Source organism: Balaenoptera borealis, assembly GCF_965194805.1.
Source record: "Balaenoptera borealis genome assembly, chromosome: 6".
Taxonomy (NCBI): Eukaryota; Metazoa; Chordata; class Mammalia; order Artiodactyla; family Balaenopteridae; genus Balaenoptera; species Balaenoptera borealis.
Window position 1 is genome coordinate 54808855 of NC_138863.1, and position 27649 is coordinate 54836503.

The 27649-nt window shown below is 40.2% G+C and overlaps 1 protein-coding gene across 1 annotated transcript in view; it reads left to right on the forward strand.

Moving 5' to 3' along the window:
* TTN (titin) overlaps positions 1 to 27649 on the forward strand; it is a 285431-nt gene that overhangs the window by 68996 nt on the left and 188786 nt on the right. Inside the window, exons 45-85 of the mRNA XM_082395621.1 lie at positions 2447 to 5197; positions 5988 to 6266; positions 8065 to 8628; positions 9135 to 9416; positions 9517 to 9795; positions 10518 to 10796; positions 10886 to 11164; positions 11284 to 11571; positions 11686 to 11964; positions 12057 to 12338; positions 12434 to 12712; positions 12828 to 13106; positions 13208 to 13486; positions 13610 to 13897; positions 14023 to 14301; positions 14437 to 14718; positions 14819 to 15097; positions 15219 to 15497; positions 15611 to 15889; positions 15993 to 16280; positions 16527 to 16805; positions 17039 to 17320; positions 18390 to 18668; positions 18790 to 19071; positions 19853 to 20131; positions 20245 to 20532; positions 20687 to 20965; positions 21060 to 21338; positions 21442 to 21720; positions 21839 to 22126; positions 22247 to 22534; positions 23069 to 23350; positions 23611 to 23889; positions 24009 to 24290; positions 24441 to 24719; positions 24813 to 25100; positions 25269 to 25547; positions 25642 to 25920; positions 26022 to 26300; positions 26440 to 26727; positions 26871 to 27158. Of these exons, the coding sequence (XP_082251747.1) occupies positions 2447 to 5197; positions 5988 to 6266; positions 8065 to 8628; positions 9135 to 9416; positions 9517 to 9795; positions 10518 to 10796; positions 10886 to 11164; positions 11284 to 11571; positions 11686 to 11964; positions 12057 to 12338; positions 12434 to 12712; positions 12828 to 13106; positions 13208 to 13486; positions 13610 to 13897; positions 14023 to 14301; positions 14437 to 14718; positions 14819 to 15097; positions 15219 to 15497; positions 15611 to 15889; positions 15993 to 16280; positions 16527 to 16805; positions 17039 to 17320; positions 18390 to 18668; positions 18790 to 19071; positions 19853 to 20131; positions 20245 to 20532; positions 20687 to 20965; positions 21060 to 21338; positions 21442 to 21720; positions 21839 to 22126; positions 22247 to 22534; positions 23069 to 23350; positions 23611 to 23889; positions 24009 to 24290; positions 24441 to 24719; positions 24813 to 25100; positions 25269 to 25547; positions 25642 to 25920; positions 26022 to 26300; positions 26440 to 26727; positions 26871 to 27158 (14298 nt within the window). The remainder of the gene's footprint in view (positions 1 to 2446; positions 5198 to 5987; positions 6267 to 8064; positions 8629 to 9134; positions 9417 to 9516; positions 9796 to 10517; positions 10797 to 10885; positions 11165 to 11283; positions 11572 to 11685; positions 11965 to 12056; positions 12339 to 12433; positions 12713 to 12827; positions 13107 to 13207; positions 13487 to 13609; positions 13898 to 14022; positions 14302 to 14436; positions 14719 to 14818; positions 15098 to 15218; positions 15498 to 15610; positions 15890 to 15992; positions 16281 to 16526; positions 16806 to 17038; positions 17321 to 18389; positions 18669 to 18789; positions 19072 to 19852; positions 20132 to 20244; positions 20533 to 20686; positions 20966 to 21059; positions 21339 to 21441; positions 21721 to 21838; positions 22127 to 22246; positions 22535 to 23068; positions 23351 to 23610; positions 23890 to 24008; positions 24291 to 24440; positions 24720 to 24812; positions 25101 to 25268; positions 25548 to 25641; positions 25921 to 26021; positions 26301 to 26439; positions 26728 to 26870; positions 27159 to 27649) is intronic.

Below are 27649 nucleotides of genomic sequence, written 5' to 3' on the forward strand. Positions count from 1 at the left end.
CCCCTGCACTGAGCAATTTTTACATAACATGATCATATTAAATACATTAATTTTACTTTAATTCTAAAACATTAATCATTTAATTTAAATTTAATTTTCAAGAGAATCCATATATCCAATCATGTTTATTATGCTTCTTTCATCTGTCAAATTTTTTATTCCCACGATGGGAATTCCCTAAAAGCCTTTCAAATTAAAGAAGAAACTGGGAGAATGTGTAGGATATGGACAGACCAGTCAGGCTTACAGCCCACCCACCCCACCCGCCAAAGAACATTCGCTTTGCTTTCTTTGAGTCACCATAACTTATCAAGATAGATACACTATTGTGGAACCATCATTTCTGTTTCAACCAGTGAGCAGACAATATCTGTGATCATAATTATAGATATGATATATATCTATATATCACATCATAATATATACATAATATATATATTATATTATGTATATATTATATAATATATATATAAATCTCTAATATATCACATCATAAATCCCTGAAATAAAACTAATTCTATAGTTTAGGGACTTAAGGATTTATTCTACTCTGAGTCACATAATGGATGTTTAAATAAATTAGAAATTCAGGTCATGACAAACATGATAAGCACACTTTACCCAAACATTATACAGCATAACAATAGTTCAAACCTGTTCTTAAAAAAAAAGAAAGAAAAGAAAAAAGTTTTAACACCATATCGGATTGGCAGTAAGGGCTGAAAACTATACTTTTATGCTTATAAAAAGGTAGACTTTATTTGACTTTGCTCATTAGAATTCTGTTAGTCTCAAATTCATTGCACTTGAGGATATTCAGAATAACAATGACTGAATAAAGAAAAATAAGCCTTGCCCACACTTGGCTTACTTTTTTTTTTTTTTTTTTGGCTTACTTATTAATTGTTGTAGATAATTAAATGGAATTTTTTATTTTCTGGCTCAATGGCACATAACTTAAAAGTCTGAAATATGAATTTCTCTGATGCTGGATAAAGAATTCATTGTTTTATGCATAGTAGAGTTTAGACATAATTATTAGCTGCTATTACTACATGTATTTTTAACTACACCTTTCATGTTTCAGGACTCTGAATTTCATCTAGTATCTTTCGTATAGTTAATATACCATGTTTAGAGGAAAGGAAAAACAATTGAAAATATTTCAACACGTTAGTGAGTAGGGGTATTTTCACTATACTGACATTCACTCCCTTTACAGATATTTTGGGAGTTCAAGTGAAAAGGGAAAGCTGACATGAGTGATACATTATAGATTAAATGTTAAGTGGTCACCATTAGTATGTGAAATTAATCAATGTTTTTACAGCTTACTAACTGAAATAATAATAACTGAGTTTGTATTCTACATGCTATAGGTAAGTTTTACCAGTATATTTATATAAGCCAACAGATACTGGAGTCCTGCCTTTTACTGCTTATACATTTGAATTAAAGCCTAAGACTATTCCATGTGATGCAAGTAGAGTAAACTAATACAATAGTAAAACTATTGTAGCTCTAGGTAAGGTAATAAAACTATTATTAACAGAGCTGTTCTATTTACCTAACAGATTTAATGAAAAGCTAATTCCTTGTTATCAAATTACATCTTTCATCCTGTCCATGATACTGTTTAAAGAGTATCTGTTATTCACTGTTTGTTTTCCTGTTCAGTAATACTGTGTAGGTATTTCTCATGCAATAAAATATGATTAAATGTTAATTATAAAATTATAAAATAAAATATAACTAATGTTGGAGTTTTCTCTCATTTCCGATTCTCCCATTTTCTTAACATAAGCCTCATTAAAAAAGCTTTGTTGAAGTAATAGGGCAATTTACACAGGCAAAAGAAGACTTCCATTTCTAGTAACTGAAAACAGTTATAAGCAGTAACTAGAACATAGATGTTTTATTTTGAAAATAAACAGTCTTCAATTTGACAATGAAGATCACTCTTAAACTCAAGAAAATTCTAAATGTAAATAATAATTCTGGATCTTTTTAGAAATTTATTTAAATGATCCTGAATTCTTTTTTAATTAATTAATATTTAGTGGAATTTTTATTTAAAAGTTATGTTTTAAAGAAAAACATTTGGATCCTGAATTCTTTGATTAGCAATATTTAGCCAGCCAGCAGTTTCTCAGACTTTAGAATTGGGACTGTATCACAAAGGAAAACTCATAAGAACATCTGTAAAGTTTATAAACTCTAACACAAATGAAATGGACTGAAAGCTGCATCAGTACAGTATTTATAATCATATAATAAGCTAAGGTTAAAATTTTAGAAATGTGCCTTTTGATAAATTAACCTCAAGATAATCTAATGATTTCAGGAACAAAACAGAAGAAGGCCATCAATTGGTGCATAATTCTTTGACGACTTCTTTGTTTAAGTAAAATTGATAGTAAAATAATAATCATTTTTCCCCATACAGAGTTTTCTAGTTCTCTTCTGTCTGCTGAGGAAGAAGGACCTCAAACCTCTAGCTCTGGCCTTCAGTTATCTAATAGAAATGAAACACTTGAACTTTTGTCTCAACCTCCAGTTCATTCAACTAAATTCGATTCCAAAAAGGAAGGCAGTGTCCCAGTTTTCATCAAAGAAGTGTCAAATGCTGAAATAAGCATAGGGGATGTGGCTAAGTTGTCTGTTACTGTCACTGGTATTCCCAAGCCCCAAATTCAGTGGTTCTTTAATGGAGTAATGTTAACCCCTTCAGCTGACTACAAATTTGTTTTTGACGGTAATGATCACAGCTTGATCATTCTGTTCACCAAATTAGAGGATGAGGGAGAGTATACATGTATTGCCAGTAATGAATACGGACAGGCAATATGTAGTGCCTATCTGAAAATAAATTCCAGAGGAGAGGGGTTCCAAGAACCAGAATCAGCAGAAGAGAAATCTCTGGAAAAGCTCGAAGGTCCTTGTCCTCCTTACTTCCTTAAGGAGTTAAAACCAATTCACTGTGCACAGGGGCTCCCTGCCATCTTTGAGTACACGGTGCTTGGAGAGCCTGCACCTACTGTTTTGTGGTTCAAAGAAAACAAGCAGCTTTGCACCAATGTTTATTATACTATCATTCATAATCCTGATGGTTCCGGGACATTCATCGTCAATGACCCTCAGAAAGAAGATAGTGGTTTCTATGTCTGTAAAGCGGAGAATGTGTGGGGTGAATCCACCTGTGCCGCAGAGCTGCTCGTGCTTCTGGAAGACACACACATGACTGATGCCCCCTGTAAAGCAACGTCCACACCAGAGGCTCCTGAAGATTTTCGCCAGACGTCGTTAACGGTCCCTGCAATTGAGGCACTTGACTCAGAACAGGAAGCTGCAGCTTTTGTAAAGGACACCATTTTGAAAGCTGCTTTAATTGCAGAAGAAAAACAGCAGCTTTCTTATGAGCATATTGTTAAAACCAATGAACTGAGCAGTCAAGTTACTTTAATAGCTGAGCAACTGCAATCCACAGTCATGTTAGAGCAGGATATGCCCACTCCTGAAAGCATCAGCGAACTTCTTTCCATCAGTGACACCATTCATGTCCAGCCTATCAAGGAACCACCTCCCAATGTACAGCTGCACATTGTCCAGTCCCAGGACACCCTCCCCAAAGAAGATATTCTAATGTATCAAGAGCCTGAATTACAGGTGGTTCTATCAGATACTGAAAAAATCTTCCCAAGTGCCATGCCCATAGAGGAAATTAGTTCATTAACAGTTGAGTCTCTGCAAACTTTATTAGCTGAACCTGAAGGGAGTTATCCACAGTCATCAATAGAACAAACGCCAGCCCATTCATATCCAACCTCTGTGGCTGAGGAAGTACTTTTACCGAAAGAAAAGATAGTATCCTCAGTGGACAAAGAGCAAAGAGTGATCCTTCAAAAGCAAGAGGCGCAAAGTGCTCTCATCCTGAATCAGAGCTTAGCTGAGGGACACGTGGAAAGTTTCCAAGGTCCTGACATCATGATCTCCCGGGTCCCTTCAGAACACACGTGCACAGAAGGTGAAATCTTAATGGAAAGTGTGGATCAACTGGACAGTGCAAAGCAAGATTTTGCAACCAGCGTTGAGGAAGGCAAGTCCTTAAGGTTTCCGTTAGCAGGTGAGGAAAAGCAGGTACTGCTCAAGGAAGAGCGTTCTGACAGCTTGGCAATGCCCCTGAACCAAACCACTGAGTATAAAAAAGAGCCCATGGCAATAAGTGGTGTGCAGGAGGTGCAGGGAAGTGACCTTCTTTCTAAGGAAAGTTTGCTTTCTGGTATTCCTGAAGAGCAGCGGTTAAACCTGAAAACTCAGATCCGCAGGGCTTTGCAAGCAGCAGTGGCCAGCGAGCAGCTGAGTCTTTTCTCTGAATGGTTAAGAAACATTGAACAGGTAGAGGTCAAGGCCATAGACTTCACCCAAGAGCCCAACCGCATTATGTGCACCTACTTTATTACCTCAGTGAAGTCTCTAACAGAAGAATTAACCATCACTATTGAAGGCATTGATCCTCAAATGGCTAACCTGAAAACTGAACTTAAGGAGGCTTTGTGCTCTATGATATGTGAGGAAATGAACATCTTAACAGCTGAGGAAACTGGAATTCAGAAAGGAGCCACAGTAGACTTGCAGGAAGAAATGGATTCTTTTTCTAATCCACAGAAGGTTGAAGCAATCACCGAACCAGAGGTTGAATCTAAATATCTTGTCTTAAAGGAAGAGATAAGTTACTTTAAGGTGGAAAGTCAGGCCAAAGCTGTGGGTGCCACAACTGCTTCCGCTGCTGTCTCTGATGAAAAACTGGATGAGATACCAAAACCATCAGAGGAGAAAGAGAAATCCTCTGAAGGTGGTACTGAGAAGGCTGGTACAGTAGAGATACAGGAGGCTGAGGGTAGCTCACTCAGAGAGGGTGGTCCTGATGTACAGACGCCCTTGGTGGACACGATTGCCAAGGAAGGTGACACCGTAAGCCTCGCGTCATCCATAACAAATGCCAAAGAGGTGAATTGGTATTTTGAGAGTAAACTGGTGCCTTCAGATGAAAAGTTCAAGTGTTTACAAGAACAAAATACATATACGCTAGTGATCGACAAAGTAAATAGAGAAGAACATCAAGGGAAATATATGTGTGAGACCTTGAATGACAACGGAAAAGCAGCAACTTCAGCAAAACTCACTGTAGTCAAAAGAGGTTGGATTTTAAGGATTCAGTGACTCAAGCTCTAACATTCACTGGTTGTAATTCAGGTTTCCTCACTGAATTTTCACTTATCTGCCATTGCCAGAATGCAGTTTATTTAGAGTAAGAATGAAATCACAGACATAATCATGGTTATTAACTTTCCTCCTTTTCCCTTACTGCCTTACTGGATGGTATGTTATATCTACACTACTACTTATTTTTTAAAATGAAACGTATTTTCATATATTTCATAATACTGATAAATGCTTTTTAGTCTCTTTCTATATGAAAATACTTTAATGATATGTAATAAAAAGCTGTCAGTGAATACCTAGTTACCCTGAAATCACCAGTCTCATCCTTAAATTCAAAATAACCATGATTAATTGTCCATTTGTGTTTCTTGTTTCGATTATCTTTTTTGCTATTGTTTTACTTCATCACTTTATTTAGTAGATCATGTTTTTTTTCACATTATTCGCAGTGTTCCTAGTCAGCATGGTATATTTAAAGAATGTATCATGTTGTTATGCATGTAAGCCAAGAGCATCACATCATTTTAATCATTTTTTCACAATTCACTGAAAAGTAACAATTGAATATGTTGAAAGCTGCTTACTGTCTTCTTTTGCCTTCAATGATCTTCCTCATTTTCCAGTCACTTGTCTTAAACTGCTGCAATCCACTTCACTAATTTCAACTGTTTCACTCCATTAACAGCAACAGAAGTTAGAAGGAAAAGAAAAATGTGGGGTACCTGAGAAGGAGGCGTGCTAATGGCCTCTGCTTCCCTTTGCAGCTGCCCCAGTGATCAGGAGGAGAATTGAGCCCCTGGAAGTAGCCCTGGGCCACCTCGCCAAATTCACCTGTGAGATCCACAGCGCCCCCAATGTCCGCTTCCAGTGGTTCAAAGCTGGCCGAGAAATCTATGAGAGTGACAAGTGTTCTGTTCGGTCTGCAAATTATGTCTCCACCCTGGAAATCCTGAGAACCCAGGTTGTTGACTGTGGCGAGTACACCTGCAAAGCTTCCAACGAGTTTGGCAGTGTCAGCTGCACAGCCACACTGACTGTGACAGGTAAATGCCGTACACTGACACGGATGTTATTCCATTTCATATTATTGCCTATTTTACTTTTTGTAGAGGTGCAGGAGGTACTTGTCCTACCAACTGGAGAGACCAGTAGCCAAGATGGTAACACAGTGGCTAGGTAGTGCAGAGCCTATGAGAGACAAGAAGTCATTGTTTACAGTCATATTTCTAAAAACAGCTAAAGAAAAAATTTTTTTTATTTCAAGAGCAACGTGAAGGAATCACGCAAGCAGTGGCTCCTGATAGTTTGGTTTGGGTTTTTGTTTTGTTTTGTTCTTTTTATTAAATGGTCTGGCTTGACCTCTAGCATAAAAAATTTCAGGACAGTTTGGTGCTACTAAAAAGTAAATGATGTCCGAATGTGTGTAATACTTTGGGACCAGTTAACCAATTAAGAACAGAATTACAAAATGAAAAAAGCCAAAGCATAAGACTAAAGTCAAACAAATCCTAATAAGAGACAGGGAGCTAGTATAGAACTACAAACTAGGATTCTCACCCTAAGCTTTATTACTAATTGAAAAATAACAGTAACTACACAAATATTCTGTTCTCAATTTCCTGAGGATACACAGGATGACTGTCAAGTAGGTAACACTCATCAGGTGTTTGAATTCCCTCATTAGCAAAAAAAACAAAAAACAAAACTCTTTCCTACCTCTTTTTCTCACTCTTTCTTTCTCTTTTGCTTTCTTCCTACAAAGGGAAAGTGTGAGTATGAACTTATGAACTATGGTTTAGGGTCAGAAGTAGCAATGACTTGTGCTGTTGACAGAAGCATGCACGAAATGCCAGGGTGAGGCTGTCCCTTTGTCTTCTTTTTCTTTCTCTTTTTGAAGTATAGCTGATTTACAGTATTACCTTGGTCATCTTTTTCAATGACAGCATGGAGGGGAAGGGTAAATGCAGCACGCGTCTTTGACTTGAAAAAGCCAGGGTTCCCTGTAGCTTCCTCTCCTCTACAACTCTTTTATATCAGAAACTCCACACCCCCAGGCCCATGGTGACCCATTCAGTGGATTTCACTTTGTGATCAGTCTCCGTACCGCCAAGTGCATGGCATTATTCTTAATGACACTTTGGGAAATGTCTTTCCCCAAAATAGGCCGGGTCAGTAATGGGACTAACACTTGAGCTTCAAATCACAAGAGGAAAGAAGAAAGAGGAGGATTTTTGTTTTTAATCGGAAAGAGAGGTTCCTAAAGGTTTGCTTCCAAATGCAGAATGGACATGGGAAATGACTGCTATAAATATTTTTACAACTTTGAAGTGACTTAGCGGATACATTTAAAGTTGTGCCATTTAAGGATTTGCTAGTGGGCGACATGAGGGTTAGAGAGACTGTATAAAACTACAGAAACTTTTTATTACTTAATATCCCTACTCTTCAGAAAAGTCAAGTACATTTTCTTTATCTTCCTTATATGGTCTTCTAATTTGCAGAATTAAAGTACCAGCTGAATTGCTTATCACGTAATTCGAACAATTGATCAGCTCATAAAATGGACAAAGCTTTAGCAATAGTGAGTCAATGTTGCAAAATAAAGGAACATTTGTTCTTTCCCTTGATAGAGACATTTAAAGTGCTGTGTTACTCCTCTATTAAAAAAACTCTCATCCCTTTCCTTTGACACATCTTTTCACCTTAATACATTGCCTTGCTTTAAGTAATGTCTCATGTCTATCTAAAGCTATTACTCATCTTTTTTCTTTCTTGGAATATCTAATTACAGCAAGAGCTTTGTGGGGACAAAATATAACACTGAAAACTTTTCTTTCACAGAGGCATATCCACCAGCCTTTCTCTCCAGACCTAAGTCCATAACAACTTTTGTGGGTAAGACAGCCAAGTTCCTCTGCACAGCGACAGGGACTCCCGTGATTGAAACCATTTGGCAGAAAGATGGCGTGGCCCTCTCACCTTCCCCTAACTGCGGGATTTCAGATGCAAACAACAAACACATTTTAGAACTCTCAAATCTTACAACTCAAGATAGAGGAGTTTACTCCTGTAAGGCTTCTAACAAGTTTGGAGCCGACACTTGCCAAGCCGAGTTGGTCATAATCGACAAACCACATTTCATTAAAGAACTAGAGCCTGTGCAATCAGCTGTCAATAAGAAGGTACACCTTGAGTGCCAAGCAGATGAAGACAGAAAAGTCACAGTTACATGGAGTAAAAATGGGCAAAAGCTCCCCCCTGGGAAAGATTATAAGATCTGTTTTGAAGATAAAATAGCATCACTCGAGATCCCTCTGGCCAAACTAAAAGATACAGGAACGTATGTTTGCACAGCTTCCAATGAGGCTGGAAGTAGCTCCTCTTCAGCAACAGTAACTATCAGAGGTAAGAAGTGTGTGAATAATATTTCCACTCCCTTCTCTGGAGTCGGTGCATTTTGTGATTAAAATCATTTCATCCAAGCAGCCTTTTTGGTTTGGGGAAATCCTGGCATTGTTTGATTTTATTTTTTCAGTCTTCTTCAGAATTCACTTATTCTTGTTTGTTTAAAACTGTCTGCCATTAACAAAGCTTGCTTAAAACTTCTTCTAAGAACTTCGAGTGTCTAGGCAATCCTTAACTACTTTCATAAAATTGCTCTTTGTATAAGTAGAATTTGGTTGGTTTTGTGTTTGTTTGTTTGTTTGTTTGTTTTAACCAATAGTCTGGGAAAGTGTTTTGGAATCATAGAAACATGGAAAGCTATTGAGTACACCACAGCCTTTTCAGAAATTTCAAGAAGACATTTTATGTGTGTTATGTGTCTCTTTGTTGTATGATGTCTACTTTTCTTTTGTGTAGTTTGTGATTCACATATCTTTTCCTTTCTCATTTTTGTTAACTTCACGTAGAGCCACCATCCTTTGTGAAGAAGGTGGATCCCTCTTATTTAATGCTCCCAGGTGAATCAGCACGCCTCCACTGCAAGCTGAAAGGCTCACCTGTGATCCAGGTTACTTGGTTTAAAAATAACAAAGAACTTACTGAGAGTAACACAGTCAGAATGTCTTTTGTCAATTCTGAGGCTGTCCTTGATATTACGGACGTAAAAGTTGAAGACAGTGGGAATTACTCGTGTGAAGCAGTGAATGACGTCGGCAGTGACAGTTGCAGTGCCGAAATAGTTATCAAAGGTTTGTTTACTCTGTCGAAGTCCATTGTTTTTCTGAGAAAATATTTTCTTTTCACTTGCTTGTAACACATGATTTATACAATGCTGTCATGCTTTTGTAGAACCTCCTTCTTTCATCAAAACTCTCGAGCCTGCAGATATAGTGAGAGGAACAAATGCCCTCCTTCAGTGTGAAATCTCAGGCACTGGACCATTTGAAGTTCGCTGGTTCAAGGATAAGAAGCAAATTCGAAGTAGTAAAAAGTACAGGTTGTTTTCTCAGAAGTCTGTCGTGTCCCTGGAGATCTTTTCGTTTAATAGAGCGGACGTTGGTGAATATGAGTGTGTGGTTGCTAATGAAGCTGGGAAGTGTGGCTGCCTTGCAACCCGCTTACTGAAAGGTTAGCGCTTGAAAAACTGGTATCTCTTTAATAAATTGTCAAAATAGCTTTTTTTTTTTTTAATTTATTTTTATTTATTTATGGCTGTGTTGGGTCTTCGTTTCTGTGCGAGGGCTTTCTCTAGTTGTGGCAAGCGGGGGCCACTCTTCATCGCGGTGCGCGGGCCTCTCACTATCGCGGCCTCTCTTGTTGCGGAGCACAGGCTCCAGACGCGCAGGCTCAGCAATTGTGGCTCACGGGCCTAGTTGCTCCGCGGCATGTGGGATCTTCCGGGACCAGGGCTCGAACCCGCGTGGCCTGCATTGGCAGGCGGATTCCCAACCACTGCGCCACCAGGGAAGCCCCCAAAATAGCTTTCTTAACCCAAGGAAGGAAAACTGGTACTTTCTTTTCTCCTCCTGATCTTTGAAAATATGTTTTGCCTTTGGTTTGACCTGGGACCCTGGGGAAAATCCAATCTTTATCTTGAGACCAGTATAAATATTTAATCTCTGATAACAAAAGTGAACTACATAATAAGCGATTTTGTCAGCTGATAACCGTTTAGCTTCCTTGCTTCTTTCTCTTGGGTGGAATTGTAGTTCCTCTTGAATTTGATTTCTTCTTCTAATTAACCAACACTGTGGAATAGATAAATGTAATCTAGATAAAGTTCTTAAATGCACATGGTGTTGAAGTGTTAGGGAATTAATAAATTTTGGATGCTCTCTTTCTTTAATTAGAACCACCAATCTTTGTAAAGAAAGTAGATGATTTTACTGCACTAGCAGGACAAACGGTTACCTTACAAGCTGCTGTGAGAGGGTCAGAACCCATTTCTGTCACATGGATGAAAGGACAGAAGATCATTAAAGAAGATGGAAAAATCAAAATGAGCTTTGCTAATGGTGTTGCGGTCTTGATAATCCCTGATGTGCAGATTAGTTTTGCTGACAAATACACATGCCTGGCTGAAAATGAAGCTGGAAGCCAAACGTCTGTTGGGGAACTAATAGTTAAAGGTTCGTGTAAGAAGGTTGAGTTGATATTTCCTCTTAAAATGAAACCTTAAAACACACTTCAGAATTCTAACTATTTAATACCATTGTAGAACCTGCCAAAATCGTTGAGAGAGCAGAACTGATCCAGGTGACAGCAGGAGACCCAGCCACGCTGGAGTATACAGTCACGGGTACCCCAGAGCTCAAGCCCAAATGGTACAAAGACGGGAGACCTTTGATTGCCAGTAAAAAGTATCGAATAAGTTTTAAAAACAATGTTGCCCAACTCAAGTTTTATTCCACCGAACTGCATGATAGCGGCCAATACACATTTGAGATTTCCAACGAAGTGGGCAGCAGCTCCTGTGAGACAACTTTCACTGTCTTAGGTTAGTATCTTTAGAAACCTGTGCTTCCATATTCCTTTGAAACCCAACAAACAACCAAAACTAAAATCACTGAGCACTGTTCCACATTGTTCTTTCTTCTCTTCTTGTGCTGTGAACAGATCGAGACATTGCTCCATTTTTTACCAAACCCCTACGCAACGTGGATGGTGTGGTTAGTGGGACCTGCAGGCTGGACTGCAAAATCGCTGGCTCCCTCCCCATGAGGGTGTCCTGGTTTAAGGATGGTAAAGAAATAGCTTCCTCTGACAGATACAGAATAGCATTTGTGGAAGGCACAGCCTCTTTGGAGATAAGCAGCATAGACATGAATGATGCAGGGAATTTCAGCTGTCGAGCCACAAATTCCATGGGAAGCAAAGACTGCAGTGGAGCCGTGATTGTGCAAGGTTGGCTGGAAACTGTGCCTTTCATTCTTACGTAGACGATGTTCAAATTAAGCCTTCTTCCCTTCAGTCGCGCCTCTTAACTCTTTGAAATTCTTTCTTATCCCCCTTCTTTAGAACCACCCAGTTTTGTAACTAAACTGGCATCGAAGGATGTTCTGCCCGGCTCGACCATCTGCCTGAAGAGCACCTTCCAAGGGTCTACCCCTCTCACAGTCAGATGGTTTAAGGGTGACAAAGAGCTGGTTTCCGGTGGAAACTGCTATATCACCAAAGAAGCTTTAGAAAGTTCCCTGGAACTCTATGTAGTAAAAACCTCCGACTCAGGCACATATACCTGTAAAGTCAGCAACGTGGCTGGAGCCGTGGAGTGCAGTGCAAAGTTATTTGTAAAAGGTTTGCATGGTTTTCTTGACATCTTTGTGCCACCATTGTTAGAAGTTCTTTCCTCTTTCTCACGTTTCTGGGTGATTTCTTGCCTTCCACAGAACCTGCCACATTTGTTGAAAAGTTAGAGCCATCACAGCTGTTAAAAAAGGGAGACGCCACCCAGCTAGCCTGCAAAGTAACGGGCACCCCTCCGATTAAAATAACGTGGTTTGCAAATGACAGAGAAATTAAGGAGAGCAGCAAACACAAAATGTCTTTTGTGGAGTCCACCGCGGTTCTAACACTTAAAGATGTTGCCATTGACGACAGCGGTGAATATATGTGTGAGGCTCAAAATGAGGCTGGCAGTGACCACTGTGGTAGCATTTTAATAGTCAAAGGTTTGTGTTCACATTGCCCCTTGTGTTACCAAAGTTGTGGCCCAGGGCACAGACTCCACCCCCATTAACTCACAATAATTCCTTTTCCGCTATAGAGTCACCTTACTTTACCAAGGAATTTAAGCCCATTGAAGTGTTGAAGGAGTATGATGTCACATTGCTGGCCGAGGTGGCAGGCACACCTCCCTTTGAGGTCACTTGGTTCAAAGACAACACAGCACTGCGAAGTGGTAGAAAGTATAAAACCTTCATTCAGGATCAGCTGGTCAGCCTGCAGATCCTCAAGTTTGTAGCTGCAGACACGGGTGAATACCAGTGTCGGGTGACCAATGAGGTGGGCAGCAGCACCTGCAGTGCCAAGGTGACTTTAAGAGGTTAGTGTCAGTTCTAATGACGGACCAGCTTTTCTGCAGTGTCAGTGATTTTTTTTTTTTTAAAGCCAGTTTTGCTATAGAGCTGGTATTCATTGAGAATTCATTCTTCTACTAGAACCCCCAGCTTTTGTAAAGAAGATTGAGAGCACCAGCTCCCTTAGAGGAGGTACCGCTGCCTTCCAGGCCACTCTGAAGGGCTCCTTGCCAATCACGGTGACTTGGCTAAAAGACAACGATGAAATCACTGAAGATGATAACATAAGAATGACCTTTGAGAACAATGTGGCCAGCCTGTACCTCAGTGGCATTGAAATCAAGCATGATGGGAAATATGTCTGTCAGGCCAAAAATGATGCGGGAGTACAGAGATGTTCCGCATTACTCTCAGTAAAAGGTTGGTTCAGAAAGTTTGCCGTGGGTTTTAGGAAAAAATGCAGATGTAAGCCTTTCAGCAGAGCAATTCACAACCCACACCTATCCCTTTGTTTTCTACAGAACCTGCAACAATCATTGAGGAGGCTGTGTCTATAGATGTCACCCAAAGAGACCCAGCCACTTTGCAGGTTAAATTTTCAGGGACTAAGGAGATTACAGCCAAATGGTTTAAAGATGGCCAAGAACTGACCCTGGGCCAAAAATATAAAATCAGTGTCACTGACACGGTCTCTATACTGAAGATTATTTCTACAGAAAAGAGAGATAGTGGAGAATATACTTTCGAAGTCCAAAATGATGTCGGGAGGAGCAGCTGCAAGGCTAGCATTAATGTATTAGGTTGGTACAGCTTTTCTATGGAGAGAAACTGGGCATTTCTGTGCTCCTTCATCTCTTACAATTTTAGAGAAAATAAAAATTGGTAGATTGACCAACCATTTTTTTTTCTTTTTCATTGCATAGATCTTATCATACCTCCCTCATTCACCAAAAGGCTGAAGAAAATGGACAGCATTAAAGGGTCTTTTATTGACTTAGAATGTATAGTGGCTGGGTCACATCCCATGAGCATCCAGTGGTTCAAAGATGACCAAGAAATAACAGCTAGTGAAAAATACAAATTCTCTTTTCATGACAATACTGCCTTCTTGGAAATCAGTCAGCTGGAAGGTACAGACAGTGGAACCTACACTTGTTCTGCCACTAATAAGGCAGGACACAACCAGTGCAGTGGCCATCTGACAGTCAAAGGTTGGCAATTTTTATCCCCGCCTCTCAAGAACTTATTGCTCTCTCATTTCTTAATTCTTACCTTGACTGATCATCCTAAAATAAACCATTCCTTTCCCCTTTTGCTTCTTTTTCTTTCACCCCAGAACCCCCTTACTTCCTGGAAAAGCCACAGTCACAAGATGTCAATCCCAATACAAGGGTTCAATTAAAGGCGCTCGTGGGTGGCACTGCACCCATGACAATAAAATGGTTTAAAGATAACAAAGAGTTGCACTCGGGAGCAGCTCGCTCAGTTTGGAAGGATGACACCTCCACCATTCTAGAGATCTTTTCAGCCAAAGCTGCTGATGTGGGGACCTACATTTGCCAACTGAGCAACGATGTTGGCACAGCAACCAGTAAAGCCACTCTCTTTGTAAAAGGTCTGGTCTCTACATTTTCTCATTGTCTTGCTTGCCTAGATTTTCTTGGAGGGAGGGAAGAGGCTTAAGAAAACGATTCTCATTGGCCTTTGGTTTAAAAAGTGTTCAATATCACATGTTTTCCCCCATCTTTAGAACCTCCTCACTTCATTAAGAAGCCCAGCCCAGTCCTAGTGCTGAGGACTGGACAATCCACGACATTTGAATGCCAAATAACAGGCACTCCTGAAATCAGAGTTTCTTGGTATCTGGACGGGAATGAAATAACAGCCATAGAGAAACATGGCATTTCCTTCACTGACGGTTTAGCCACTTTCCAAATTTCTGGTGCCAGGGTAGAAAATAGTGGGACTTATGTCTGTGAAGCTCGTAACGACGCTGGCACAGCAAGCTGCAGCATTGAGTTAAAAGTGAAAGGTTCGTTACTGCATCTTCTCTCCTTTCTGGCTGTGCTGCTGGCTAGTCCTCGGGTCTTCCTTTGAGTAAGCTGTTCTCTGTCTTCCTTTTGAATCTTTAGAACCTCCCACCATTATCAGGGAGCTGAAGCCCGTGGAAGTAGTCAAAGGTAGTGACGTGGAGCTGGAGTGTGAAGTTATGGGAACATCTCCATTTGAGGTCACTTGGCTGAAGAATAACAAGGAAATTCGAAGCAGCAAAAAGTATACGCTGACTGACAGAGTGTCAGTGTTTAATCTCAGTATCAACAAATGTGACCCCTCAGACACTGGTGAATACCAGTGCCTCGTATCCAACGAAGGCGGCAGCTGTTCTTGTAGTGCTACAGTCTCTCTGAAAGGTCAGTTAGACACACAAGGAGCAGGCTATCTGATAAAAATTCTGTAATGCTCTTTAACCTTGTATGATGGGTAGGAGTTCAAATATACCTCTTCTTTTCACACTGTCTACTTTAATCACAGAGCCACCCTCGTTCACTAAGAAGATAGAAAACGTCACTACTGTTTTGAAAAGTTCTGCCACCTTTCAGAGCACTGTGGCGGGCTCTTCTCCCATTTTTATAACCTGGCTCAAGGATGATCAGATTCTGGATGAAGATGATAATGTTCACATCTCCTTTGTGAACAATGTGGCCACAGTTCAAATCAGATCTGTGGATAATGGACACAGCGGGAGGTATACGTGTCAAGCCAAGAACGAGTCAGGAGTTGAGAGGTGTTATGCTTTCCTTTTAGTACAAGGTGTGTAAGCTAATCCCTTTCAAGAGTTATTCTGTGAAGACAATTTCACAAGCAGTTCCTTGGTTCCATGGAATTATTAATGAAACTCATCCACGTTTTCATTCTTACTACAGAACCCGCTCATATCCTAGAGAAACCTAAGTCTGTTGATGTCACTGAAAAAGACCCAGTGACCTTGGAGTGTCTTGTGGCCGGAACGCCAGAACTCATAGTGAAGTGGTTTAAAGATGGGAGACAAATAGTGCCCAGTAGATATTTTTCAATGAGTTTTGAAAATAATGTGGCCAGTTTTAGGATTCAGTCAGTAATGAAGCAAGACAGCGGGGCGTATACTTTCAAGGTGGAAAATGACTTTGGAAGCAGTAGCTGTGACGCCTACCTGAGAGTGCTAGGTTTGTATCTTGGCCCCAGTCAGCTTCCCTTATGTATATTATTGTCCTTGGTAAACAAATGGCAACATATTAATGGATGTGTTTTGCTGTTTGCATTGGACAGATCAAAATATTCCTCCATCATTCACCAAAAAATTAAGCAAAATGGATAAAGTTCTAGGCTCTTCCATTCATATGGAGTGCAAGGTTTCTGGCTCACTTCCTATTAGTGCTCAGTGGTTTAAGGATGGAAAAGAAATAACTACAAGTGCAAAATACAGGCTCGTCTGTCACGAAAACACTGTGTCGCTGGACGTTAGTAATCTGGAATTAGAAGATACTGCGAATTACACATGCAAAGTCTCAAATGTAGCAGGGGACGAGGCATGCAGTGGCATCTTAACTGTAAAAGGTTAGAATTTCTTTACCTCTTCCTGACCCTTCTCTGCGATTGCTTTTCAAATATAGCACTCTTTCCTGGAGTCCTTTAAAACTAAAAGTCTCCATAATTCTGTTTCTTTAGATACATATATATTGAGTTCTAGAAATATTCAGTCATTACCTCTTTTCAATAATGTTTTTTTATATGTCCATAAAACTGTCAAAATAACCCAACAACAAGGAATTTAATTATATGTATTTCCCTTAAAATCTATAGAACCACCAAGTTTCCTAGTGAAACCTGAGCGACAACAAGCCATACCTGATTCTACAGTGGAATTTAAAGCTATACTAAAAGGAACACCACCGTTTAAAGTAAAGTGGTTTAAGGATGATGTGGAACTTGCCTCTGGACCTAAATATTTCATTGGCTTGGAAGGATCAACTACCTTTTTAAATCTCTATTCAGTGGATGCTTCCAAGACTGGACAATATACTTGCCAAGTTACCAACGATGTTGGTAGCGACTCTTGTACCACAGTGTTGCTTGTGACAGGTGTGCAAGTTTGCTTGTTTTATGTTTCTGTCTGACCTGTGGCTCCTGTCCTTTCTGTAATCTTTTACAATGTATGTACCCAGTCAAGAAAGTACCCTTCTTTCTAACACAGTACACTCTATTTGCCAGGCATTGTTCATGTTTTTCTCTTTCCTATGTAGTACCTAATTGAACTTTTGTTATTTATATCTGCTCTGTTCCCTCATAAATCTCCTCTTTTCTTCACTCTCTAGAACCACCAAGGTTTGCAAAGAAACTAGAAGCAACCAAAATAGTGAAAGCAGGTGACTCAGCACGACTTGAATGCAAGATAACTGGATCCCCAGACATCAGAGTTGTGTGGTACAGAAATGAACATGAACTCCCAGCCAGTGATAAATATAGAATGGCTTTCATTGACTCAGTGGCCGTCATACAGATGAATAGTCTTGATACTGAGGACAGTGGGGATTTCATTTGTGAGGCTCAGAACCCTGCTGGCAGCACAAGCTGCAGTACCAAGGTTATAGTAAAAGGTAGAAACCTCTTTCCTCTGTTCCTCATTACCTGAAACCCACCTTCTTCTCCCCAGGCTATCATAGCTCTTCATTCTTTTGCTGTCATTTTTAGCTTCCATTTGAGATCATAGAACATTTTCCCAAACTAGTATTATTTCCATTTTTAGATGTTTTTTCTTCTTAAGATTTGCTCACTGTAGCCAATCATTCTGAGATATTTTTCTTGTTACTCCAATGCCGTAATTCTACTCACCTCAACATATTAGCCAAGAAGTTCAAATTTGATGTTTCCAAAATGCTCAAAAAAACAAAGTGGACATTTTAAAATTAATTTTTGCCTTCAATCAACTTATAAATATATCATCGTCCTCACTCTAATCGTTATCTATCATTAAAAGCAAGGAATATTTACCACATATATACAAGGTTCAAGCAATACAGATTTTAACCTTACATTTACAACAGGACAATTATATATTTTTTTCTCTCTCAAAAGTCAGTTCCTATTTTTTAAAATTATATCACTATACTTTGTCGCAAATAGTACTAGTATTTTCAAGAATTTTTTTCACAAAGTCCAAGTTTGTCATATTGTAAGGCGATTATTACAAAAACCATTTGTTGACATGGAAGACTTAGAGCACAAATGTTGTGATAACTTCCAAGTGTCCCAACTGTAATGTGTATACAAAAAATTTCATTCCTGAAGTCAGGACTCCATACCTCACACAAATCATATTGATTCTTACACTTGGGTTTGGGGGTTTGTTTGGTTATTGTTTTGTTTTGCTTTACAGTTTTGTGCATCAATCTTTATAGTCCCAGAAAAAGTAGTAAGGTGGAGTAGACAGAATGTTGAACTGCTCAGTAAGGTCACCTGAGGTCTAGCCCGGGTTCTCGGCCAGTGAAGCAGAGTGATTTTGTAAAGGCTGATGGCTTCTCTGAAGCTGTTACTCCTCAACACTAAAGTGATAGTGCTAGTCCTATTATAGTATCTTGACTCATTCTTCCAATTTAAAAACAAAGAAATAAAAATATTCTATGAAGTTAAGTAGCCCAACTCATGAGGAATTCTTGTTTTTTACAGAACCACCTGTTTTTAGCAGCTTCCCTCCTGTGGTAGAAACCCTTAAAAATGCTGAAGTTAGTCTTGAATGTGAACTTTTGGGAACACCACCATTTGAGGTGGTTTGGTACAAAGATAAGCGACAACTCCGAAGTAGCAAGAAATACAAGATTACATCCAAAAATTTCCATGCAAGTATTCACATTCTCAGTGTCAACACTTCAGATATTGGTGAATACCACTGCAAAGCACAGAATGAAGTAGGAAGTGATACTTGCATTTGTACTGTAAAATTAAAAGGTAAGCATTATTTCCTGCTCATGGCAGAAATGGCAGGAACGTGCAAAATGCTTATTTGTTTTCTCTCTTCCATTATCTCGACAATCTTTCCAACAATCTCCATCCATCTTTCCCTCTTCAGAACCACCAAGATTTGTCTCCAAACTGAACAGCCTCACGGTTTTAGCTGGTGAGCCCGCTGAGTTACAAGCATCCATAGAAGGCACCCAGCCTATTTCTGTCCAGTGGCTTAAAGAAAAGGAAGAAGTGATTAGAGAAAGTGAAAACATCAGAATAACATTTGTGGAAAATGTTGCAACTCTGCAGTTTGCAAAAGCAGAACCAGCTAATGCTGGGAAGTATATCTGCCAAATCAAGAATGATGGTGGAATGAGGGAGAACATGGCCACGTTGACTGTTTTAGGTTGGTACAATATGGTGCGATAGTTCCTTGATACAAGGAGGTGCCAAACGCTGAGATGACTTGCTAAGAGATACTGGTAGAATCTCCTGTTTTGAATTTTTAGAACTATATCAATCATCACCCATTTCAAAGCTTTAGGGGAAAGGACCTTTCAAACACTCTTTTCTGTGTCTGTGAGCCTAACAAAAATGAGCCGTCTCTTTTATTATTTTCTTGATGGGTTAGGAGATGTAATCAGGACTATCTTTTGTTGAAGCATGAAAAAATTGGGAGCCCAGCATATGCTACAAGGAAATTTTTTCCCAAAGTAACAGTTGTTAAAGCTGACAAGAACTCCAAAGATCAAAGTTTGATAGGAACGACTTGCACTTTCATCTTTGGGCATATTCATTTTTAATTTTGCCATTGTCTGGATAACAACTTTCAAAAACCTGTCTTTAGCACCTTAAAGTAGAACAGAAATACTGAGTAATTCATAACAACATGTAGGCTTTGTTGTAGAGAGGGTCAAGCGCAAATCAATATATATCGACATTGATTTGTACATTGAATTGTTTCGGAAGCAACTAATGCACCAACATATTTCTTAATAATAACTCGTATAATTTCATGACAGTGTGTAATTATGGAATCACATTTTAAGGTCTAGAGAAAGAGAGAGAGAGAGAGAGAGAGCCCGAAGATATCCATATCATTGGAAGAAACAGTGTTAATGAATTTGATAGTAGAAACAAGGTAAAGGTAACAGGCTTTGACAGATGGCTATCACATTTTATTTCAGAGCCTGCGGTCATTGTCGAGAAGGCAGGTTCGATGACAGTGACTGCAGGAGAAACGTGCACTCTGGAGTGTAAGGTGGCTGGCACTCCTGAACTCTCAGTCGAATGGTACAAGGATGGAAAGCTGTTGACCAGCAGCCAAAAACACAAATTTAGCTTCTACAACAAAATCTCTTCCTTAAAGATTCTCTCCGTTGAAAAGCAAGATGCAGGCACATACACTTTCCAGGTTCAAAATAATGTCGGAAAAAGCAGCTGCACAGCTGTGGTTGATGTCTCAGGTTAGTTCGGATATGTTCTTCCCATCGCTTATGCAAATTCCTTTCACACGCTTTCTTCTCTCAAGTGTCTTCTATTCTTTCAAACCACGAGTCTCTTGCCTCTCCTCATGCAGACCGAATGGTTCCTCCCTCTTTCACACGAAGACTGAAAGATACAGTTGGGGTGCTGGGTACATCTTGCATCTTGGAGTGCAAAGTAGCTGGATCATCGCCTATCTCTGTTGCCTGGTTTCATGAGAAAACCAAGATTGTCAGTGGAGCAAAGTACCAAACTACGTTTTCAGATAATGTCTGCGCGTTGCAGCTGAATTCTCTGGACTCATCGGACATGGGCAATTACACATGCGTGGCTGCTAATGTCGCTGGGTCTGATGAATGCCGTGCTGTGTTGGCTGTACAAGGTCAGTGTTAGACGCTCACACCCTTTCTTATGAGTTCCTCTTTGGCTGCATATCCAGGTTGACACACATTCAAAAGTGCTCTTCTTTTTGATTCAAAATTGCAACTAAATTCGAAGCTTACAGGATTTTATCATTGTCCTCTTTGTCTATGTAGAACCACCCTCTTTTGTGAAGGAACCTGAACCTTTGGAAGTACTACCAGGCAAAAACATCACCTTCACAAGTGTCATTAGAGGAACACCTCCGTTCAAGGTTGGCTGGTTCAGAGGTGCCAGAGAACTGGTGAAAGGAGACAGATGTAACATCTATTTTGAAGACACCGTGGCAGAACTGGAATTATTTAATGTCGACATATCTCAGAGCGGGGAATATACCTGTGTGGTTTCTAACAATGCCGGCCAAACATCCTGCACTACCCGTCTCTTTGTAAAAGGTTTGCTCCATTACATTTGTGCTTCCTACTTTTTAAGGGACATCTTTGTTTGTGTTTTCACCGTGTTTAACTGCTGTGCTTTGTCACTCCCCAGAACCAGCTGTATTTGTGAAGAAATTAAGCGGTCACTCTATAGAACCAGGGAAGTCCATCATTCTGGAGAGCACCTACACTGGAACACTACCCATTTCAGTTACCTGGAAAAAGGATGGTGTGAACATTACACCATCTGAAAAATGCAACATAGTCACAACAGAGAAGACCTGCATCCTGGAAATTCTGCATAGCACAAAAGGAGATGCAGGACAGTATTCTTGCGAGATTGAAAACGAGGCAGGAAGGGATGTTTGTGAAGCTCTGGTATCTACATTAGGTGTGTTTCTTATTCTCAAATGATTGATATTTGTCTAACATGAGGCACGGTTTGTGTGGTTTTCTTTAATTGCAGTTGCTGACTGTGAATCTTTCTTCTTTAGAACCACCTTATTTTGTTACGGAACTGAAGCCTCTGGAGGCATCAGTTGGAGATTCGGTTTCTTTACAATGCCAAGTTGCTGGGACACCAGAAGTTACAGTGTCTTGGTACAAAGGCGATACCAAGTTACGGTCAACTCCTGACTACAGGACCTATTTTACAAACAATGTGGCCACGCTTGTTTTTAATAAAGTGAACATCAGTGACAGTGGAGAGTACACATGCAAAGCAGAAAACAGTATAGGGACTGCTTCTTCTAAGACTGTCTTCAGAATTCAAGGTAATGATATTATTTTAGAAATTAAGAAGTTTCTTTTTTCCTTGTCTTCACTCTTATCTTTATGGGGAAATTTTTATTTCATCTACTAACGCCTCAAGTATTACTTGTCTTCCGACAGAGCGCCAGCTCCCACCTTCCTTTGCAAGGCAATTAAAGGATATCGAACAAACTGTTGGGTTACCAGTTACCCTCACTTGTCGATTGAGTGGCTCCGCACCCATCCAAGTGTGCTGGTATAGAGATGGGGTACTTTTACGAGATGATGAAAATCTACAGACATCATTTGTAGATAATGTGGCAACTTTAAAAATTTTGCAAACAGACTTGAGTCACTCTGGCCAATACTCCTGCTCAGCTTCTAATTCACTTGGAACAGCGTCTTCCAGTGCTAGACTGACAGCAAGAGGTTTGTTCCCATGTTACTCTCTCTCTTTGCAAACCATGACTTCTTATTCATTGTCAAAGTAGAAACGGCCAATAAAAAAGAGAAAAAAAACCCACGTTGCCTTTTCTTCTCATCTTTCAGAACCTAAGAAATCTCCCTTCTTTGACATCAAGCCTGTATCTATAGATGTTATTGCTGGGGAAAGTGCTGACTTTGAGTGTCATGTTACCGGTGCTCAACCAATGCGAATTACTTGGTCAAAAGATAACAAGGAAATCCGTCCTGGAGGAAACTACACAATTACATGTGTGGGAAACACTCCCCATTTGAGAATTCTTAAAGTAGGCAAAGGAGACTCTGGTCAATATACTTGCCAAGCAACCAACGATGTTGGCAAAGACATGTGCTCAGCTCAACTCAGTGTAAAAGGTATCTTCACATGGCATTTACCAATATCGTTCTTTCCCATGTTGTGTAATTTTCTTCGAAAACTTTCTTTAGTTTTTAAATGTTCGTGATAAAGTAACTGGATCATGTTGGAATTTGTATGTTAGTGGTGGAGGCAACATTCATCGAAGTTCTGTTTTCTCTTTATTTTGTTCTTTAAGTTAGTGTATCTCTAAGAGTAGTCTTATCAGAGGGTTGTTTAATTGAAATTTGTTAAATGTTGTTTCAACTCTCTCTTTTTTCGCTCTTTCCTATTATATGGCATTCTGACTTACCATTTTGGTCAAATACCTCTATAATGCATTAACTTACATGTTTTAGTTTCCATATCCAAACTACAAAGAGTAATTTGCCAATTAAATTCTCTATTAAAAATATTAGAAGTTTAATAGAAAAGATATTTTACCACAAAATTCTCAGAAAGTACATATATTCTTACTAATAAACCAGATTAAAAATGTACTTATGGACTCTTCAGCTACAGACGTAAGCTGTTTTTTTCCTTTGACTTACTAGAACCTCCAAAGTTTGTTAAGAAATTAGAAGCTTCAAAAGTTGCAAAGCAGGGAGAATCCATCAAACTGGAATGTAAAATAAGCGGTTCCCCGGAAATCAAAGTTTTGTGGTTCCGAAATGATGGTGAACTTCATGAAAGTTGGAAATACAACATGTCATTCGTGGATTCTGTGGCATCGCTCACCATCAATGAAGCCAGCACAGAGGATAGTGGGGACTATATCTGTGAAGCCCATAACAGTGTTGGGGACTCCAGCTGCAGCACAGCCCTGACGATTAAAGGTTAGACACGCTAAGCTGCTTTCTTTCTTCCTTCTCCTCTGATCTGGATTCTTTTTCAGCAATGTTCTGAGCTCCAAAATAAAAAGGCTAGTTAAGGGGATTTGCTTGCAATTCTTAAACTAGTTTTTATGACCAGTCATTTCTTATGTTAGTATACTGTCATATGGTCACACCAGGCACTCAATGATTTCGACTCTAAAATATTTTTTCCCTTTCATTAGGCAAATGCTCTCATCTCTTATCTTCTTTTCTTCTGGTAGCACCTCCTGTTTTCACCCAGAAGCCTTCTCCAGTAGGAGCCCTTAAAGGTTCTGAAGTTATCTTCCAATGTGAAATTTCGGGAACCCCCCCATTTGAAGTGGTGTGGGTTAAAGATCGAAAGCAAGTTCGGAGAAGCAAGAAATTTAAAATCACTTCGAAAAATTTTGATACAAGTCTCCACATCCTTAATCTGGAAGCTGCCGATGTAGGAGAATATCACTGCAAAGCTGCTAATGAGGTGGGAAGTGACACGTGTGTTTGCACTGTCACGTTCAAAGGTTTGTATCCATGGGCACAAAAATATTTATCTCTTGCTTTCATCTTTTCTTGCTTGACCAATAATGTATGTGGCTGTGATTCTCATCTTTTTTCTCTAACCACAAATTTCTTTCATTAGAAGCCCCACGGTTTGTGAAGAAGCTAAGTGACACCTCAACCCTCGCTGGGGATGCCGTTGAGTTACGGGCCGTAGTAGAAGGCTTCCAGCCCATTACTGTCGTCTGGCTGAAAGATAAAGGTGACATCATCAGAGAGAGTGAAAACACTAGGATTTCATTCATTGATAACGTTGCAACACTCCAACTTGGGAGCCCAGAAGCATCTAACTCTGGAAAATACGTGTGCCAGATCAGAAATGATGCCGGAATGAGAGAGTGTTCAGCAGTCTTGACTGTTCTAGGTTAGTAACAAAGTACAGCCTGAGAAAAAAAATCAGGTTGATTGACCCATGATCATTGCCTGCAGATATTACTCTTAGCCAATAATATACTGATTACGCTCTTAGTTGAAAGAAGACTTTGTGTTCAATGCAATATACTTCTTCTTTCAGAACCAGCCAGAATCATAGAGAAACCAGAACCCATGACTGTCACTACTGGAAATCCTTTTGCATTAGAGTGTGCAGTGGCTGGGACACCAGAACTTTCAGCCAAGTGGTTCAAAGATGGGAGAGAATTATCTGCAGACAGCAAACATCACATCACGTTCGTCAACAAAGTGGCTTCACTTAAAATCCCTTGTGCAGAAATTAGTGACAAGGGGTTATATAGCTTTGAAGTGAAAAACAGTGTTGGTAAAAGTAACTGCACTGTGTCTGTCCACGTTTCGGGTGAGTAGTATGAGGTTTTTGTGAATATACCGTTTTTCCTGGGGTAGAAAATAAAGCTTCTCTTTCAACGGAAAACTACCCTTCTCCACGTAGATCGAGTTGTGCCTCCTTCCTTCATCCGCAAGTTGAAGGACACCAACGCCATCCTGGGGGCCTCGGTGGTTTTGGAGTGCAGAGTCTCCGGCTCCACGCCCATCTCCGTGGGCTGGTTTCAGGATGGAAATGAGATTGTTAGTGGGCCTAAATGCCAGTCCAGCTTTTCGGAAAACGTCTGTACTTTGAATCTGAGCTTCTTGGAGCCCTCCGACACAGGCACATACACGTGCGTGGCCGCCAACGTGGCTGGGTCAGACGAATGCTCGGCCGTCCTGACTGTCCAAGGTCAGTGCGCAGGGACCAGGCTGCTGCGTGACTTAGTGCCTGCCTCACAGGGGATTTCTTTATTTTGTCTTCGTGTGTAGTCTTAATTCCCTTTTCTTCAAGGAGCAAAAACACTGTTCAATTGGATTTCTTTTTTCTCTTGATCTCCCCCACTCCTGGGTTATCTAGAACCACCATCTTTTGAACAAACCCCTGATTCTTTGGAAGTTCTCCCTGGAACGAGCCTCACATTCACCAGTGTCATTAGAGGCACCCCGCCTTTCGAGGTCAAATGGTTTAAAGGCAGCAGGGAACTGGTGTCAGGGGAGTCATGCAGCATCTCTCTGGAAGATTTTGTCACAGAACTGGAATTGTTTGAGGTGGAGCCATTGCAAAGCGGGGACTATTCTTGCCTCGTGACTAACGACGCTGGCAGTGCTTCCTGTACCACGCATCTTTTTGTGAAAGGTTTGCTCTTTTCTCTAAAACGTGTATCTTTAGCATTCTTTTCTGATTCTTTATTTGAAGATGCCACTTCTGCCCTGCTGTTTTCTCCTTATAGAACCAGCCACCTTTGTGAAAAGATTGGCTGATTTCAGCGTCGAGACAGGAAACCCCATCGTTCTCGAGGCCACGTTTACCGGCACACCTCCCATCTTGGTGAGCTGGATGAAGAATGAGTTCCCCCTTACACAATCTCGGAATTGCAGCATTACCATGACGGAAAAATCTACGATCCTGGAAATTCTTGATAGCACAATAGAGGATTATGCACAATACAGTTGCCTCATAGAAAATGAGGCCGGTCAAGATATTTGTGAAGCGCTGGTATCTGTCTTAGGTGTGTTGACAGTTACCTCTCCTTATTGCTCTCTTTTCTTTCTTTTAAAACATCCTCTTTTAGCTAGTATGATTGATTGATTACCATCCTTTCTACCTCAGAACCACCTTATTTTATTGAGCCTCTGGAACACATGGAAGCAGCCATCGGAGAACCTGTAACTTTACAGTGTAAAGTGGATGGAACCCCAGAAATTAGAATTTCTTGGTATAAAGAACACACAAAGCTACGATCGGCTCCTGCGTATAAAATGCAATTCAGAAATAATGTTGCCTCCTTAGTAATCAACAAAGTGGATCCCAGTGACATAGGAGAATACACGTGCAAGGCCGAAAACAGTGTGGGGGCAGTGGCTTCCTCAGCTGTGCTCGTTATCAAAGGTGATGATGGTTCTCCTAACAAGTCTTGCTGTGTGTTGACAGATCCACTTTCTTAAAAACATCCCAATGTTAATGGGTTGAAGTATGCTGCGGGTGTTTTCTCTCTTGTAAATAAGGATTGTCTGTGACTCCCTTCCAGAGCGCAAACTTCCACCTTCCTTTGCAAGAAAACTGAAGGATGTTCAGGAGACCCTTGGCTTCCCAGTTGCATTTGAATGTCGCATCAATGGCTCAGAACCTCTTCAAGTGTCTTGGTTCAAAGATGGGGTACTTTTGAAAGATGATGCTAATTTGCAAACATCTTTTGTTCATAATGTAGCAACTCTTCAGATTTTGCAAACTGACCAGAGCCATGTTGGTCAGTACAGTTGCTCGGCTTCCAATCCTCTTGGGACAGCTTCATCCAGTGCGAAGCTCATCCTCTTAGGTGAGTAGCTCATCACATTACCCTCTTCATCATAAAGCAGTTTCACTGCTCCGGGCCACCAAAGGTCTGGTGCCACTTAGTTTCTGCTCCACGTCTGGGAGCATGAAAACTGAAGTCACCATGTTGGTCTTCATTCTTTTCAGAACATGAAGTACCTCCTTTCTTTGATCTAAAGCCTGAGTCAGTAGATCTTGCTCTTGGAGAAAGTGGTTCTTTTAAATGTCACATAACTGGAACTGCACCAATCAAGATCACTTGGGCCAAAGATAACCGAGAGATTCGCCCTGGAGGCAACTACAAGATGACTTTGGTTGAAAATACTGCCACTCTGACGGTTCTCAAAGTAGGCAAAGGCGATGCTGGGCAATACACCTGCTATGCAAGCAACGTCGCTGGAAAAGACTCTTGTTCTGCTCATCTGGGTGTACAAGGTACTTGTTCAAGTGAAGTAGTAAGGTCTCATTTCAACGTCTGAAAATATAGGAGAAAGCGTGTGCTCGAAAGATATGTTTAGGACTATGATCTAGGAATTGGAAGTGATTGAATAGATCCAGGGTCTTCTAAGTGGGAGCAAGTTTTTTATAATGTTTATTTAAAAAAATATAAAACTGGTCAAACATGGACTGAAGGTCCATTTTCAAAGGCTGAAAATAGAGACTAGAGGGAGAGTGAACAAAAACTTTTCATGGAATTGCAAGAAAACCCAAGTTTGAAAGAAATTATCTTAGGACAATAAAAGGAAGTTGTCTCGAATGACTTACTTTCCACATTAGTTTATAAATTAATGGATTTTGTTCCTCGAGGGGCTAGCAGAGCCCCAAACTATCAAGTCCTTCAAGAAGAGTCAGATTGTGTCAACTTCTTTTCCTCTACTAGCCCCACTTAAATAACAGTGGAAGCCAGGGGACTGGGGAGTACATCA